This window comes from Mustela lutreola, chromosome 4, assembly GCF_030435805.1.
Source record: "Mustela lutreola isolate mMusLut2 chromosome 4, mMusLut2.pri, whole genome shotgun sequence".
Classification (NCBI taxonomy): Eukaryota; Metazoa; Chordata; class Mammalia; order Carnivora; family Mustelidae; genus Mustela; species Mustela lutreola.
In genome coordinates, this window is record NC_081293.1 from 88,108,424 (window position 1) to 88,127,130 (window position 18,707).

At 43.2% G+C, this 18,707-nt stretch overlaps 1 protein-coding gene across 4 annotated transcripts in view; it reads right to left on the reverse strand.

Moving 5' to 3' along the window:
• GNPAT (glyceronephosphate O-acyltransferase) overlaps nucleotides 1-18,707 on the reverse strand; it is a 36,333-nt gene that overhangs the window by 14,864 nt on the left and 2,762 nt on the right. For 3 of the 4 annotated variants that reach the window (XM_059170474.1, XM_059170472.1, XM_059170471.1), the window contains exons 2-4: nucleotides 11,175-11,357; nucleotides 3,206-3,382; nucleotides 576-705 (exon numbers count right to left, since the gene is read on the reverse strand). In XM_059170474.1, the coding sequence (XP_059026457.1) occupies nucleotides 576-705; nucleotides 3,206-3,382; nucleotides 11,175-11,282 (415 nt within the window). In that variant the 5' untranslated portion in view covers nucleotides 11,283-11,357. The remainder of the gene's footprint in view (nucleotides 1-575; nucleotides 706-3,205; nucleotides 3,383-11,174; nucleotides 11,358-18,707) is intronic. The other variant, XM_059170473.1, reaches the window with a different exon arrangement.

The following is an 18,707-nucleotide window of genomic DNA, read 5'->3' on the forward strand; positions in this document are numbered from 1 at the left end:
TGAGGGGAGAGCAGGAGTCAGTGCTGACTGGGGACAGAATTTCAGGTCTGCAAGATGAAAAGTAGGTGGAGATCCGTGTGTGGATTCACAGCGTGAATGTACTTAATACCACCAAACTATATGTTTCAAGATGGTTACGGTGGCAGACATAACATTTTGTGTATTTTACCATAATTAAAAATATGTAAAAGAAAAAAGTTAGATTTCCTGACCTTAGAGATAACCACGTATAAATTAACAAATAAAAAAAGCAAAGGCAGGTCATATATACAAGTGGTATCTCATTTACAAATCTAAACCAAAACCCCTGTGTGCACTTATCCTTGTTTCTGTCTGTAATGAAGCACAGCACAGAGAGACCTAATCCTGACTATCTGGGGTTATATTTACAATATATCTATTATATTAATTATCTATTATAATATTTATAATATATTTATTATATTTGCGACATGGGGTCAGACAGCAGAAGGGAGAGGGGATCTGCATCCTCATTCTCAATCACCAGTAAAATCATTTCAGTGACTATTTTCATTCTAATAATGAAAGCAGAAGAGGAGAAAAACAATACGCACCCATTCCCGCAGCTATGACGGGTACCGGTAAATCATAATTGTATAAGAGAAAAGACAACATCAGAAAGTCAATGTAACTTCGATGACTGGGCAGCAGGACGACTGGGTGCTCCTGGATGGCTCGTTGTAGCTTTAAAAGAAAAGTTACAGTTCAAATACTCTCAGTTTTCCTATTATTAAAATCACATGTCACATCAGCAAACGGAAGAACGGGTATATATGGACAGAAAGAATACTACCCATGCCTCCCTAATACATACAGAAAACTTATGTCAGAGTTCTAGTTAAATTACCTCACATACTGCAAGAACATTAAAAATGTACATTTTATAGATCATCATAAGAGAGATGATCACTAACATATTAATTGGGCACCATATTAAGCATTTTACATGCACTGTTTAGTATCACATATTTGTAAATAAGGCCTAAGCACTAGGTTCCCCAGTTGTGACATGGTCACGCGTCTCATCAATGGCCAAGCTGTGAGTGGAACTGAAGTGAGTCTGAATTAAAAAATCAGCTGTTGGGGCGCCTGGGTGGCTCAGTGGGTTAAGCCTCTGCCTTCGGCTCAGGTCATGATCTCAGGGTCCTGGGATCAAGCCCAGTGTTGAGCTCTCTGCTCAGCAGGGAGCCTGCTTCCCACCCCACCTCTGCCTGCCTCTCTGCCTACTTAGCTGTTACGCAGTGTGCTAGACCGATTGAGTTGCAGTAAGAGAAAACAAACTGTCTCTCAGGTAGATTAATAAAAACAAATCTGCATTGGTAGGTCAAATGAGCGGTATGGTATTTCTCTATTTATATACCGGATTTTCCACCAGGAAGAATGGGTGCCCTTAGTTAGAAGGAATTTGAACTTCCAGATATGTTCCATAGGCTCTGAGCCTCAAAAATATTCTGGGATCAGTGTGTTATCTGTTTTTTAAAAAATCTAGATAAAATTCACCAAGGCAAGCTCATGTGTGATCAGTTAAGAAGACGTGGCCAGTCAACATTCTCTGGATGGCTGTATCAAACACTTTTATTTTTATTTTTATTTTTATTTTTTTAAAGATTTTATTTATTTATTTGACAGAGAGAAATCACAAGTAGATGGAGAGGCAGGCAGAGAGAGAGAGAGGAGGAAGCAGGCTCCCTGCCAAGCAGAGAGCCCGATGCGGGACTCGATCCCAGGACCCTGAGATCATGACCTGAGCCGAAGGCAGTGGCTTAACCCACTGAGCCACCCAGGCGCCCCAGCACTTTTATTTTTTAAGATTTATTTATTTCTTTGAGAGAGTGAGAGAGTGCAGGAGCACGTGCAGTGGGGCGCAGAGGGGAAAAATCTCAAGCAGACTCTCCCTGCCGAGCACAGAGACGCAGGGCTCGATCTCATGACACATGAGGTCATGACCCCAGTCGAAACCAAGAGCTGGATACTCAACCGACTGAGCCAGCCAGGTGCCCCACAAACATTCTCTGAGACAGAGCCAGAGACTAACCCAGCAAACTACAGAATAGTCATCAGAGGGGAAAACAAGAAATACATGAAAGTAAATGACTGAATAAAACATTAAAAGACATATGGAAGAAGGCCAAGGGAGGTAAGAGCTTCTTAATAAGAGGCAAAACATTAAAAATCATAAATGAATAAAAATAGGAAAAGCTCTTCTTTCCAGAAGAAAAAAGACTACACCGTGCCTGTTAAATAACTCTGGAGTGATGCAATTAGAAAAATCGCCATCTGGCAATCAGGAAAAATCATCAGTGTGAAACCTGTGGCAGAGACTCTGCTGGAAACCAGGACCCCTCACCATCCTTAGAGTCTCTCTTCACATGATTCTTGTTCATTGCCAAGGGAAACAGGGTAACTTCACAGCGGCTGATACCAGATGACGAAAGTGAACACTACCAGTAAGGGGACAGACAGCCACCACGCACTCCTTGAAGGAGAAAGATACAATGTTGTGTCCTGCCCAAGCTCTACAGAGTGAGTCTAATCCTGAGAAAACATCACTCAAATCCAAATCAAGACATGCTACAAAATAACCCGTCTTTTTTTTTTTTCCTAAACTAAACACAAAGACTAAAGAATTGTTCTACATTAAAGGAGTCGAAAGAGATACAGAAGCTGAATGTTAATCCCATGTAGGATTTCTTGCACTATACAAGATAAAACTGGTGATCCATGAGATATGAATGAGGTCTGTACTGCTGTGTACTAGTGTTGTATCAGTGCTGTATAGTACTGTGTACTAGTGTTGTATCAATGTCATTTTGCTTATTCTGATAACTGCACCATAAGGGAATGTTGCTTATGGGAAAAACATAGCAGAGTATTGAGGAGAGGATAAAGGAAATGTTGTAAGGGGATGCAGGTGGGTCGTATACAGAAATTCTTGGTATTACTTCTGTAGCTTTGCAGATACCTAACATGAGGTTAGTCTGGAAGTCTTACTGGACCAAGTGAGTTAGTCTGAAGTCTGTAGGTCCGAAAGTAAACAAGTACCACTCTCCAGAGAAACAAAGCCTCCTCCGCCAGCCAGGAAGCCAGCGGGCGAGGGCCTGCTTGTTTCGTGCAATGTGAGAGGTCTTAAAGTTGACTAAATCATGAGGCGGAAGAGGTTTCTTTTTAAACAAGCAATACTTACTTTCTGAATACCTTCTTCATTTACACACACTTTTGAGAAAATTTGTTTAAATATTTTGCTCAGGGCAAAGGCAAAAAACCGGATGGCTCCCAGACGCAGTTTGTGGCTCATCTCATCCAAAATCTCACAGACTTCCTCTCGGAGGACATCGATGGATTGAAGGGATTCCTTAGAAAGCTAGAAAGAAAGGGAAAGCAGGGATGTGTCTTTGAAGAAAAGCCAGAACTCGTGTTTACTCAAACCGCTACAACTAGTTCCAAACGGACCCTTATTACATAGCTCAAAAATGCTACATTTGCTTTCATTTCAACCGGCGCAATTTACTTTCCAACATAACTCAAGTAGATAAATGATCCTATTTAGACAACTTCAAAGATGGTAATTCAAAGAGAACAGGCCCTCGAGGAAAGCATCTCACCTTTCCATCTGATTTGTTAAGCTGACAACCAGGGGCGCCTGGGTGCCTCAGAGGGTTAAGCCTCTGCCTTCGGCTCAGGTCATGATCTCAGGGTCCTGAGATCGAGTCCCACATCGGGCTCTCTGCTCAGCAGGGAGCCTGCTTCCTCCTCTCTCTCTTTCTGCCTGCCTCTTTACCTGCTTGTGATCTCTGTCTGTCAAATAAATAAATAAAATCTTTAAAAAAAAAAAAAAAAAAGAAGAAGCTGACAGCCAAATTCTCTGAAGTAAGCTGCTGCCCATGAACCAGTGTGCTTTTAGCGGATTGCTGCCGCTCGACCTGCCCCTTGCTATCACAAGGTAAACGTACAAGGTAATACACAAAGTAAATAGAAGATCAGGTTGAAGTTAACCATTCAGACTGTATCAGATCTACAGGTCACTGGGACAAACCTTTCCAAAGTATCCATGTAACTAGTGAAGCCAGTGCCCTCACACTAGAACTCTCTTTACTCCGAAGGGCACCACATCTTTTTCTAAAGAGAACAACATGTTGGCTGTATGCTAGGCCTGGAGACGGGGATAAGTAAGGCAGCTTCTGTCCTCAGGAACTCCAATTTGACCCCTTAAGCGAGCGCGCTGAGATAGAACGGTGTCTATGTGATAAACTGTATTTATCCTTCACAGAGGAGAATGTTCCAGGATGTGGGCCAGAAGATGAGAGGGTAGGATGCTGGAGTCCCAGTTACCTCAATTACATGCAGTGGAGAAATAGCTTCTTTTTTAAAAAATAATTGAGGTGAAATTAACACACACAAAATTAGCCATTTCAAGCTAAATTCTGTGGCGCTTGGTACCTTCACAAACGGATAATCAACCTCTCCCTAGCTTCGTATTTTATCTTTTTTCAGGGGAACAGAGGAATCAATGGATTGGTGGTAAGGATGGATTTCAGGAAACAAGCCTAGGAAAAGGGAATACAGTTGGAAAGCCATCACGACAGTTCAGGGGAGAAACAGAAAAGGCCCCCAAAAGGCAATAATAGGCTGAAGGGAAGGGGAAGGGCAGTGAGATGCTCGGTTGTTTCGGGCAACAGAATGGATGGTGGGGCCGTCCTGAAATTGGGGATGGAGAGCAGGTGTAGAAGACAGTGTTGTGCAGGGGTTGAGAAGGTGGCTATACTGATTTTGATGTGTTTGGAGACGTATAAAGTAACTGCAGAGGGGAAGACAGTGGGAGATAAGAGTCTGAACCCCGATTATCTAGCCAAGGCTAGAGGTCCTCTTTGTGAATCAGCAGACTACAGATAAAAATGGAAATGACGGGAGTGTATAAAATGGACCAGGGAGGCTGCAGGATGATAAGATAAGATAAGAAGGCTGAGGGTTCAACCTTGACAAACACTTACCCATGGGATAGAAGAACTTGTAAAGAGACTAATAAGGAAAATGGCAAGAGAACTGTACTGTGTGATACCATGATGTAAAGGTAAGAGAGGTCCTGCAGGAGAGTGTCCAACAAAACTGGGCACAGTAGAAACACAGTGCAGACTAAAAGGACCCCCTGGACCGGGTCACTTGGAGATGCATAACAACCTTTACGGGAATCAAGGGCAGTGACCTGCTGAACGTGGAAGGTGCACGGGAAGGACACACGACACCTTTGAGGAGGTGGGATGAGAAGGGAAAGAGAAATGGAGCATTAAAAAAAAAATACATGGCTGAAAGGGGCTTCCTGCCCACCCCCCCACCAGGAAGTGCTGGCCCATGCAGAAGGCTGAAGAGGACAGACAAATCTTCAGGGGATCTAAAGGAAATGGACAGATGGAAGAACACAGGTGAGCAGGTTGGTCAGTTCAGAAGGGGCCTTCTCCAGGACTGGAGGAAAGCACAGAAGCAGAGAATGACCTATTCTCTTATTTTGTGCAATCGGGCTTCTCATTCACCCAACAGAAATGTCTCCCCTTCCAGATCCTTCTTCCTGGAAACCTAAGATAAGATTAAAAGATGAGCATTAGCTCTGTAACTCCCCGCCCAGCATTGTCCCTTCTCAGTCTGTTCTCCACATCACAAACCAGAGTGGTTTCTTTTTTTTTCTAAGATTTTTATTTATTTGAGATAGCATGAGCAGGAACAGAGGCAAGCAGAGAGAGAGGGAGAAGACGACTCCCCTGCTGAGCAGAGAGCCTGACATGGGGCTCCATCCCAGGACCCCGGGGTTATGACCTCAGCCAAAGGCAGATGCTCAACCCACCGAGCCAGCCATTTGCCCCTGGCGATCATATCCTAAATGCAGAAGTAATCTCATCTTTCCTGGGCTGAAAGCCCTTCAAGGGCTGCATAGCATTCTGTGAGACAGAGGCAGCCTGAGTTGGCAGCAGAGATGGAAAGAAACAGACAAGAGCTATTGAGGAGAGCAAACTGGCAGCAGCTCTTAGTGACCCACAGCACAGGAAGGGAAAAGCGAGAAGCTGAAGACGGCGTGGAGATTTTTGGTAGGAGCAGCAGGCATATGGAAGGGCCGTCCTTGGAGATATGCAGAAGTGGGTGTAGGGGATGTACATGGTATAGTGGTGCGGGTGGGAGGGTCGAAGACTTTGACTCAGATATCCCGCATGTGAGATGCTTTTGGATTTTCCAAGTAGGGATGCCGGTGGACATAAAATACATAAAAATACATGTATGAAACTCAAAAGAGATCTGGGCTGAAGCAATAGATACCAGTTATTATTTACTACATATTGTTATTTATAATAATATATTATAAAAATATAATAGGGAGACATCAGCATAAGGAAGGTATTTACAATTCTGGTAATACATAAAACAGCCCAGTAAGTAGGCAGAATAAGAAGGGATTAGAACAAAACCTTGAGGAGCAGCAGACAGGCAAAGGGAAAGAAGCCCACAAAGACAACTGACGAATGATGAGAAAGATTTGGTGGGGGGGGGCACCTGGCTGGTTCCGTTGAAGGCTGTGTCTCTTGATCTCAGGATTGTGGGTTCGAGCCCCCCAGCGGGTGTAAAAATTACTTAAAAATAAAATCTTAAAAAAATTTTTGGTAGTAAGGGGGAGAATATGGTATCACAGAAACAAAGGAGGGAGAGTGTGCCAAGGGCTACAAAGGGTGTCAACAAGGTTGATTTTAGAAATCAGGAAGGAATCATTCTCAGTCTTGGAAAGAGCAATTACAGTGGGTTAGAAACCAGATGCCTGGGAGCTGCGTGTACAAGGAGGGTGAGAGAGTAGAGCCCCAAGTATGGCAAACACAGCCGACTTCTTCCCAGAGTAGAGAAGCGGGAAAGGAAGAGCCGAGTCACAAGGAGAGAAGGAATCTGCTCAAACGAGGCTGATCTCGGCAGGAAGAGGACTGCTCGAGTTCAGGGATGACGGTAAAGAGCCAATGAAAAGGAAGAGGTTGAAGACATTTGAGGGGAGAGACCATAAGCAAAGTCCCTGAGGAGGACGGAGCCGGTCAAGTTCAGAGCTCAGCAATAGGGGAGGGATTGAACTCCAACAGGAGAGAGAGCATCCTGTCCTGTTTTCCCTGGAGGGAAGAAGAGAATGAGGGTATCGGATACAGGTAAATTCGTAGCTTGATTGCATGAAGTTGAGAGTGGTCATATAACGGTATACATTTTCTTTGGGAAGTAGGAAGAAATGTCACCTGTTGAGGGTAAGGGGCGGAGGCTGGAGGTTCAGAAAGTCCTCGGTTGGAGGACTGACACTGACACTCCAGTTCGGAGAACGGGAGAGAGTTCCCTGGGGAAACAAGGAATTCTTGGGTAACACAGAAGGCCCAGCTGTGCTGCATGATCCTGAATTTATAGCAATTCCAATCTACCTACATTGAGTGATTTATTTTTTTTCCGCAGTAGAACAGCCAAGTCTGAGAAACACTGGCCTATATCAGTCAGGCTTAACCTGCCTGCATATGAGAATTCCTTGGGGGAACTTTTAAAAAAGGAAAAGAAGAAAGAGATACCTGGGTCCTATTCCAGACCAATTTATATCAGAATCACTGTGGACAGGACAAAAGCATTTTTTTTCATTCATTCATTCAAGAAATATTTATTGGAAGTGTACTATGTGCTAGGCACTATAATACAGCAAAAAGAGAGAGAGGGAGACAGAGATAAATATATAGAATACAGAAAAAAAAAAGGGAGTCATAAGGGAGATAAAAATTTTTGCCTTCATGGAGTTTACGTACTAGTAGAAAATAACAGCTAACCTTCTTATGAAAGTTCTGCGGTAATTTTTTTTTCCCCCTCCAGGTAATTCTAACAAAGAGTCGTATTGAGAACCACTGTCTTTAGGTTTTAACTGATAAGGAAACTTTACTTCACTTATGAAATAGCCTGAGTCAGACAGGACTAGTAGTTTCTCCCAAGACAAATCACGACAGGCAGATTAAACCAAAAGGATTAGGAGCACAGGTCATACGTTCAAATCATAAAAAAGCAGACAGAGGCACTTGGGTGGCTCGGTTGGCTAAGAGTGTGCCCTCAGCTCAGGTCATGATCTGGAAGTCCTGGGCTTGAGCCCCAGGTCTGGCTCCTGCTTCTCCCTCTGCTCCTCATGCTACTCATTCTCTCTCTCTCTCAAATAAATAAATAAATGAATAAAATCTTAAAAAAAATGTTTTTAAAAAGAAGAAAACAGACAGCAGAGATAAAGAATTTCTCTGAGGTTGTAGGCCAGACTAAATTCCACTTAAAAATCAATAGAGGGGGCACTTTGGTGGGTGGCTCAGTGGGTTAAGCCTCTGCCTTAACCCACTTAATCTCAGGGTCCTGGGATCGAGTCCCACATCAGATTCTCTGCTCAGCAGGGAGCCTGCTTTCCCCTCTCTGCCTGCCTGCCTCTCTGCCTACTTGTGATCTCTCTCTCTTCTCTCTGTCGAATAAATAAATAAATAATCTTAAAAAAAAAAAATCAGTGGGGCGCCTGGGTGGCTCAGTGGGTTAAGCCGCTGCCTTCGGCTCAGGTCATGATCTCAGGGTCCTGGGATCAAGTCCCGCATCGGGCTCTCTGCTCGGCGGGGAGTCTGCTTCCTCCCCTCTCTCTCTCTGCCTGCCTCTCTGCCTACTTGTGATCTCTCTCTGTCAAATAAATAAATAAATAAATAAATAAATCTTTAAAAAAAAAATCAGTGGAGGGGCACCTGGGTGGCTCAGGTTAGGCATCTGCCCTCAGTTCAGATCATGATCTGGGGGTCCTGGGATCAAGCTCAACATCAGGGTCCCTGCTCAGCAGCGGAGTCTGCTTCTCCTTCTCCCTCAGCCCCTGCTCGTGTACTCTCTCTCACTATCTCAAATAAATAAATCTTAAACAAACAAACAAAGTCAATGGAGCACAGTCTCTACAGGTAAACCTCAAAGCCTGGGAGCACCTGGACAATGTGACAGAGAGGGCCGGCCATGAGGAAGCTGTAATCGCGCCCCCTGAATACTTCTATCTGATGTCTTCAAATGACATGCCCAAAACAGACCTAGCTTTTCTCCCAAGTCCAATCCCTCTCCTAAGTTCCCTATCTCAGTGACTGCTTCTGTCATCCTGTCTCTCTTTTCCTTCCCATCATTCATCCAGTTGATCATAAATAAGGTCTACCCCACCTCTGAAATTTTTCTTTCTTCTTTTTTCTTAAGAGACGGAGCGAGAGAGGAGGAGGAAGGGGCAGAGGGAGGATCTTATGCAGGTCGCATGCTCAGCACAGAGCCTGACGCAGGGCTCTAGCTCACGACCCTGAGATCATGACCTGAGCCAAAATCCAAACATGGACACTTAACCAAGTGAGCTACCCAGGCAACCCTACCTCTTAAATTTCTTAAATCTGTCCATCTCTGTTTCTACAACCGCAGTCTAGGCAACTGTGATCCTACAAAGGGATTACTGGAAGAGCATCATAACCTCACTTCCTGTCTCCATTCGTTGGTGTTTCTAAAACATTAACTGATCAGGCCACACTCCAATCTGGAACCTTTCATTGGCTTTGCACTGTATGTGGGTTCAATCTAACTCCTCTGGATGTTTTATAAGATTTATTATTTATTTTTAGAGAGAGAGAGAGAGCATGCGCACACAAGTAGGGGGAGGGCAGAGGGAGAGAGAGTGGAGAAGAGAGAATTTCCAGCAGACTCCCCACTGAGCAGGAGCAGAACGTGGGGCTTGATCTCAAGACCCTGAGATCTGACCCAAGCTGAAGTCAGACACTTAACTGAGATGCCCAGCTGCTCCCTCTGCTCTGGATAGTTTATAAAACTCTCTGTGATGCGGCCCCCGTTTGGCTCTCTACATTCTTTCCATTGTACCCTGTCTTTGCTCTCTTTGGTCCGGTCATACCAAACTGCTTCTAGGACTCTGCGTATGCATGTTCTCTAGTTGCTAAAATGTGCTGGTGGTTCCCAAGCTCTGCTATATTTTGGAACCAACAGGGCTTCTCCTCCTTCTTCTCTCTCTCTCTCTCTCTTTTTTTTTGAGAGAGAGAGGGAGGGAGAAACAGAATCTTAAGCAGGTGCCACGCCCAGCATGAAGCCCAACGAGGGGCTCCATCTCACGACCCTGAGATCCTTACCGGAGCTGAAACCAAGAGTCAGACACTTAACCAAATGAGCCACCCAGGTACCCCTTGACTGGGCTTCTTTAAAAACTACTACTAGGGGGCGCCTGGGTGGCTCAGTGGGTTAAGGCCTCTGCTTTCAGCTCAGGTCATGGTCTCAGGGTCCTGGGATCGAGCCCCGCATCGGGCTCTCTGCTCAGCGGGGAGCCTGCTTCCTCCTCTCTCTCTCTCTGCCTGCCTCTGTGCCTACCTGTGATCTCTGTCAAATTTAAAAAAAAAAACTATTACTAGGATGTCTGGCTCCTTCCCCAACATTCTGATTTAATTCATATGGGGGTGAGATCTATGCACAGGGACTCTTGACACTTTTTCCAGCAATTTTAATGTGCAGTGAGATTTAACCATGGGGAAAAAGTTATTTGCTCTGCTAGGAATACTTCTTCACTCACTTCATCTGGAAAACCACTAACCATCTTTTAGGCATCATTTAAAAAAAAAGTCACTTTTCTAATTCCTTACACAAAATCATTTGCCCTATAATTACTGCCCCTGTACACTGGGCTCCCACTGGCGTGTCTTGTATCATATTCATTGTAATTGTACAACTAGCATCCTTCCCTGTCAGACTACAGTTGACCCTTGAAGAACATGGGGGCTGGGTGCCGATCCCCCATGTGCGTTGAAAATCCACGTGTAACTTTTGACTCCCCCAAAACGTGACTAATAGCCTACTCTTGACTGACAGCCTTACCGATAACATCAACAGTGGATTTACAAATATTTTTGATGTTACATGCATTATAGACTGTTTTTAAAGAAAAGTGTTTTTAAGAAAACTATAAGGAAAACACATTTACAGTACTGTACTGTATTTAAAAAAAAAAAAAAACACTAAAAAAAGCCCCAAACCAAAACAAAACTATGTATAAGTGGACCTGTGCGGTTCAAACCTGTGTTGTTCCTTACTGACAATGAACAAGTCCAGCTGTGGTTGAAGACGGAATCACTTACCTGTTTAATGACATAATGAACCTCTTCGGAACTGAGAACACTAGATTTAATATCACTTGGCTTGCAAGGAGTAATTCCCTTATAGACAAGAGGTGTGTAACACTTCATTGCAAATTTCAAGTCACTGACATGCCTCCTCTCCTCTAAAATGTCTTCAAATTCATCCCATTTTTTGAGCTCCTTCTGTGGATAAGGCAAATGAGAGAAAGTAAAGCTTACAATGTAAAGTAAATCAGGATAGATTAGAGACTACATTGGTAAGGTTTCATCTTTGCCCACATTCTTATGCTATGACATATGAATACACTGATAACACATCTTTCTATACTAAGGAAAGGAAATGTAAGGGCGCCTGGTGGCTCAGTCGTTAAACATCTGCCTTTGGCTTAGGTCATGATCCCAGCATCCTGGGATCAAGCCCTGCATCACATCCAGCTCCCTGCTTGGCGGGAGGCCTGCTTCTCCCTCTCCCGCTCCCCTTGCTTGTATTCCCTCTCTCACTGTGTCTCTCTGTGTCAAATAAATAAATAAAATCTTAAAAGAAAAGAAAAAGAGGAAATGTAATGATAGTTTGGGTCACAAAATGGATATTGAGTATAATATTTTATTATTTCTGCTTGTTGTCTTTGTAAATCCAGGATCCCTCCAGGGAAGTTAAGAAAGAGAGCAAAGACTGAGACTTTAAGCTCGAGAATAATCTGATTAACTACAATCAATTTTATTTGATCAATTTTATCAAACACATTGATGAAATTTGTTGGTCTCTTCTACTTAGCTTTAAAATAAGAGCATACAACAGAAATTCAAAATTATGTTCAACCGAATAAAAATATATGGGTGCAAATAAAAGGAAAATTCACTTAAGAAAAAAGTGCTCCCAACTATCACATGGTCTCCCTGATATGAGGAAGTGGAGATGCAACGTGGGGGGTTTGGGGGTAGGAAAAGAATAAATGAAACAAGATGGGATCGGGAGAGAGACAAACCATAAGAGACTCTTAATCTCACAAAACAAACTGGGGCGGGGGTAGGGAGAGCGTGGTGGGGTTATGGACATTGGGGAGGGCATGTGCTATGGTGAGTGCTGGGAAGTGGGTAAACCTGGCGACTCACAGACCTGGACTCCTAGGGCTAATAATATAGTATATGTTTATAAAAAAATAAAAAAAATTTAAAAAAAAAGAAAAGAAAAAGTGCTCCCAGAGAAGCTACTGGCGAGCAGTCGGTTCTTGCTAGGACTACTTTCTTATCCCCTTTTGACTCCGGACAGTTTAGCTTCCATCCAACCAGCCCCTGAAACCGCTATTTATCAGGTTACCTATGACTTCTGAATTGTTAATTCTTTTCTGATTATAAAAGTAATAATAGTAATAATGATAATTTTAGCTAACGTGTGCAGTTGTTTGCTAAATGTCATGCCCTATTCTAAGGCATTATTCCTAAATACAGGAATGATCCTCACAAAAATGGGAAAACCAAGGCACAAAGAACCCAAATAACTTACTTCGTTCTACAGCTCGCAAAGGGCAGAGACATGATTCAAACTTGAGCCTTATGGCTTCACAGACCTTGCTCCTAACCTCTATCCCACACTGCTCACCATATTAACTATGGAAAGTTTGGAAACATGGAAACATATAGGTAAACATATATTGCCCACAATTTTATACCCCAGGAATAACAACTCTTTACCACTTCCTACTTTTCCTTTTTTTTTCCATTCACAGCTACACAAATACACAATTTTTATTCAAAATGTGGACCATACCAAATATAGTTTTATCTTGCCTTTTCAAATATGGTATGCACATTTTCCTGTATTAACTATTGTTTTAAAGCATTTTAGTGGAGGCAACTTCAACTTCTTCAAATACTTTTTTCCCTGGTGACGGAAGGGCTGGGGTTTGGCCTTTACCCTCCTGGAGAAGTGCTGCTGAGATGGTGGAGACGCCTGGTCATGCATGGCTCCCGCCACTTCCATCTATGGGGCTGTGATGGGAAGCCAAGAGCCATATCCCTTCTCCCTGGCTACTATGGGTTTTGCTGACACAAGGCTGTCTTCCATCTGGGGCTGGGTAGACCCTAGGAACTTAACATCTATCCTGCACTAACCTATGGGGCAGCTGTCAACTTACTGGAGAAAATATGCTTAGCAATCAGGTCACTTTTACTTCTTTACTTTATCTCAAACAGGTAGACGGTTTCATAAAAAAAAAAAAAATTCTCCTAATTACCAAAGCGCTTATAAAAATCTGGAAGATACAGTAAAACACACAGAAGAAAATTAAAATCACCTGTTGTCCAATGACCCAGGGTCCATTTTAAAGGATGCTTTTTTTTTCTGGGCATGTAGACACACTCCCTCCCCTGACACACATACATTTTGATTTGCCCACGTAATTTTTCCACCTTATGTTATAAATGCTTCCCTCTCTTTTAAGTTCCTTCCACCGCATTATTTTTAATAATGGACATGTGAATTATTTTTCATGCGTTGCTATTAGAAGAAAACGCAACACACATTATTACTTCTTTCAAATTTAATCATTCAACCCTCGTCTCTTTCTAGTCTTCAACTTCCTAGACCTCCCTCCAGCCTGATGCCATTCCCAAAGGCTCCTTCCTTTCCCCATCTCCAACCATCCTGAAATTTTCCTACTTTGGTTTTTAGTTCACTACTCTTGTCACAGCAGAAGATCTACCCCATTGCCCTAAACCAGTGGTTCTCAACCTGAAGGGAACCCCCCCCCCCAAACTAAAATATGTCTTCTTTCTTCCCACTTCCCTTAATGTTAACATCTCCAACCCTCCTATCTTCATACACGGTGCTGAGTCCTCACACCTACTCAGCTGGCTTTAGATCCTAATTATACACGCTGTTGAATTTCCTGCTCTGTTCTCTTCACCCATGTGAGTTCCTGACAAACACATTTAGTTGCAAACACTTCACCTTTGGCCTTTCCCAAACTGATCTCATTTCTCCTCAGTACGATCCTATAACCTGATTATTTCCCAGAAATCTCAACAACGGCCATGCCACATACATCCCTTTGCCTTATCCTAGACCCTCTTCCCTCTTCCCTCTAATCCATCTAATCCTGTCCAGGTGGCCTTTCAGGATGTAGCAGGACTACTCCTCGGTCCCAGGTCTAGCCTGTGCACTTTATCACTCTAACCCCCTCACTCCTTGCCCCTTTGAATCAACCCTCCATGCTCCCATGTGCTCTTTTCAAAACACAATTCTGACCAAATTATTCCCTGGTTAAAATACTTCAATGACTCCCCACCTCCTTCAGAATTATGGCCTAAGCCACTTCTGGTATCATACAAGAAACTCTATGAACTTGTGCTTGTCCTTTCCCTCTCTAGACTCACTGCCCACCATGCTCAAGGTCTACTCGATAGCAAGTGATTCACCTTTCCCTAATACAATCTATTGTGGACATGCTTCTGGGCCTTGGTCCCTGCTCATCTCTGGGCCCTGAAGGCCTTTTTGTTCCTCTGTCATTCTTGCTCAAGCATCCCTGCTATGAAAACCCTCTGTGAGCTGCGCACAAGGATGCACTCTGCCTTTCTCATTACAATGTCTTTGCCTACTACCTACATATTTTAGGGTATGTAGTCATAACCCTGCAATCATTTGCATGTCTGTCTCCCTAAGATGCAATTATCTTGAAGGTGGGAAACACGTGTATTTCCCAACACCAAGCTGCTTTTGGAATATAGCATAATTGAACAACTATATGTTGAAGTAATGAAAAAGATACAGAATGTTAAACTGAGAACACGACCAGGTTAATAAGAATATAAACAGAAGACCATTTGTGAGTTTCAACATAAAAAGGGTAGCACGTAAAACATATGAATATGCAAACATCAACACATATATGGAGAATATACATGGGAAAAATCTAACTGCTAGAATTCTGGTGGAAAACGGCAACTCCCTGTAACATACTATGCTCTTGATTCTAAGTTTCAAGAACCTTCTCAAACTTCACATTTCTCATTAGAAAAACAAAAGGCAGTTTATATATAGACTCAGACTTGGTACAATGCAACAAGCTATCATAAATTATATAATTTTAGAGATAAAAGGGGACTCAGAGACTTTCCACTTAGTGGTCCTGGGGGTGGAAAGAGAAAAGGATCAGAATCAGCTGGGGAGACAAATATATATTATATATATTAACATACAGGCATTTATAAACAGGTTACATATGTTTACAAATATGTAAAATATATACAAAATACATAAAATACATACAAGTATACGTGTGTATATACATATATACAGAGGGGGAGGGGGAGAGAGGAGAGAGACAGAGAAACAGGGAGAGACCCTTTCTGCACTGTTCACCTGGGAATACTCAGCCATCAACCACCGCTCATGTTTACCTCTGTGTACCATTTCCCGATTCCCCCCTCAACCGAGACTGAATTGATCATCTTCTTTGAGTCCTGACTGAGCCTTTCATAACAGCATCTAAAATACGTCATTAGCCTGGATTGGTATCTCCCCTACATGCCTATAAACTTCTTGTCTGTGTAGGTAATGTGTCTTATATGCTTTGTCTTCTCACTTCGTAGTAAGCACTCAATCACTGTAGAATGAAAAAAATAAATTACTGAATGAAGCCACCTCCTGAACCCTGCAGATGAGGGCTCCCTAGTACTCCCAGGCTAACGCTCCCACTTCTCCCACTCTGGCCCAGCTGACGTCTAATCCAGCAGTTTCTAACCCAGGCTGCACATGAGAATAACCTAGGCACTTAAAAAATGTACTGATGCCCAGGCCCCCCTAGAGATTTTATTTTTATTTTTTTAAAGATTTTATTTATGTATTTGACAGAGAGAGACACAGCGAGGGAGGTAACACAAGCAGGGGGAGTGGGAGAGGGGGAAGCAGGCTCCTGGTCGAGCTGGGAGCCCGATGTGGGTTCCATCCCAGGATCCTGGGATCATGACCTGAGCCAAAGGCGGATACTTAATGACTGAGCCACCCAGGCACCTTGAAATTTTTTTTTTTTTTTTTTTTTAAGTAGGCTCCACGCCCTGAGACCAACCCCTGAGATAAAGAGTCAGACGCTGAAATGATTGAGCCATCCGGGTACCCCTAGAGATTCTTGATTAATTTGGTCTGTGAATGGTACCTGGGCATCAGAATGATTTTTAAAAGTACTCCCAGTGACTCTTACATGCAGCTAGGGTTGAGTGTTAACTACTCATTCGTTGGCCTTCCCAAAACCATGATGGAGAAGTATTTACCATCATAAGATATATATATTTACAAGTCTACTTACCCAGGAGCACAATACAAAGAGGAGCCCAAAAAAGGTCTAGGTTATTTCTCCACTTTGTTTCTCTCTTACTTTTTACAGCAGCCCCCTCCTTATTTGCGAGTAAACAGGCTTCTCCTCGTACCGCTCTCTTGTTTTGTTTTGTTTTTTTTTTTAAGATTTATTTATTTGACAGAAAGAGATCACAAATAGGCAGAGAGGCAGGCAGAGAGAGAGAAGGGAAGCAGGCTCCCCACTGAGCAGCGAGCCCGATGCCAGGCTCTCGATCCCAGGACACTGAGATCTTGACCTGAGCTGAAGGCAGAGGCTTAACCCTTGAGCCACCCAGGCGCCCCTCGTACCTTTCTTTTGAAGCCCTGGAGGCTCCATTCATTCAACAGAGTTACGAAGAGCCCACAATGTACCAGGCACTGGTCCACAGGCTGTGAATAAAGCATGAACAAAGCAGACAAAGAATGTGTACTAAAGGGGCGCCTGGGTGGCTCAATGGGTTAAAGCCTCTGCCTTCGGCTCAGCTCATGATCCCAGGGTCCTGGGATCGATCTCTGCATCTCTGCATCGGGCTCTCTGCTCAGCGGGAGTTTGCTTCTCCCTCTCTCTCTGCCTGCCTCTCTGCCTACTTGTGACCTCTGTTTGCCAAATAAATAAATAATATCTTTAAAAAAAAAAAACTTAAAGAAAAAATAAAGAATGTGTACTGAAGGAGCCTACACTCACTTAAGGAAAGACAGACAACAAATAAACAAGTTTACTTAGGCGTACTAGCGGTAGCATGCCGGTGAGTGTTTAACTACATGAGAGCCCTGATTTATAGCACTTGCCAATTTCGGTGGCATTTACACTCCCACCATGGCAGATTTCAAGCTACCAACATGACCTCACTGAACAAGGAGCTGGGGAGAGCTGTGTAGTAGCCATGATTACATAGGATAGCCATCTCCCAGCGTCTCGGACATAAATAACCTAAAAGCATACATAATAGTAAAATCTAGTAAAATAATTAGGAAGTGCTGAGTTTTTAGTATTTGTTACTTTTGTTTTTAACAATTTCTTTAACTGTAAATTTGTAAAACTTAATCTTTAATTTTTAATAGCGGCTGTGTTCCAACAATGGGCTCATAAACGTCATGGAAAATTAACAATGAGCTTTGAGAGCAGCACAACCCTGGAAAAGGAATATGAAGAAAATAGAGTAACGAGAAGGAGTGACTGGAGAGCTACTTTAGATCGAATGATTGGGTAAGGCCTCTTCGAGAGGTGATATTTGAGCTGCGACCTCAAAAAAAATCGGGGTGGGGAGCAGCAATGCCAATTTCTGGGAAAAGAGCATGCCACACAGAAGGAACGGCGTGCCCTCCTGAGAGAGCAGGCTTACTGTCTGAGAAACAGAAGGCCAGCGTGGTTGAAAACCAGTGCACAAGATAGGTAAAATCAGGGAGGTAGCAATTACATAGTCTTGTAAGATGTTGTAAGGAGTCCAGATTTTTCATTCAGACTTTAACAGGAAATCATAGTTTGGGTTCTGGATATACCAGTAATTCCCCAGCCCCACTCTTCTTTTTTCATTCTGAGGAGAGATTTCTGGCAGACCTATGGCTTCTCATACAATCTACTGGCTGATGTCTGACGAATCCATAGATTTAGGCCAGACCTTGTTTGCTCTGGTACCATATTTCTAACTCTATCTGGATGTCTCCCCCTACATTTTGTAAGTTCTCAGGTCCATAATAATAATCCATTAGTTAAAAGTCATTCATTTTACCACTGGCGTCTCACACTGAACACATGCCAAACTGAAATTATTATATTACCCCGACTAAACCTGTTCCTCTCCCCAGATTTCCTATCAGCAAAAGGCATCAACATCCACCCAGAGGCCAAATCACAGAAACCTCCTCTTCCTTAGTCACTTCCCCTGTCCTAAATATCACACACACTCGCCCATCTCCCCTCTCCCCAGGCTCACTGCCATTGCCTCAGGCTTTCATCACTTCTTGGAATTACTGCAGTAGTGTTCTGCTGATCTCCCCGCTTTTGGCATCCGATTCCTTTCTCCAATCAGATTCTCCTACAGTCTGTGCTCAAGTAAAGGTTATCCACACAAACAACCACTCTGGAAACCTAGTCTTACACTTTCAAAAATACAAATCTGATCATCCTGAAATGCTCCCTCAGAAAGTGAAGACTTTATCCTTAAGGGGTATAAACCTGGTATATAAAACTCCCTTAGGAA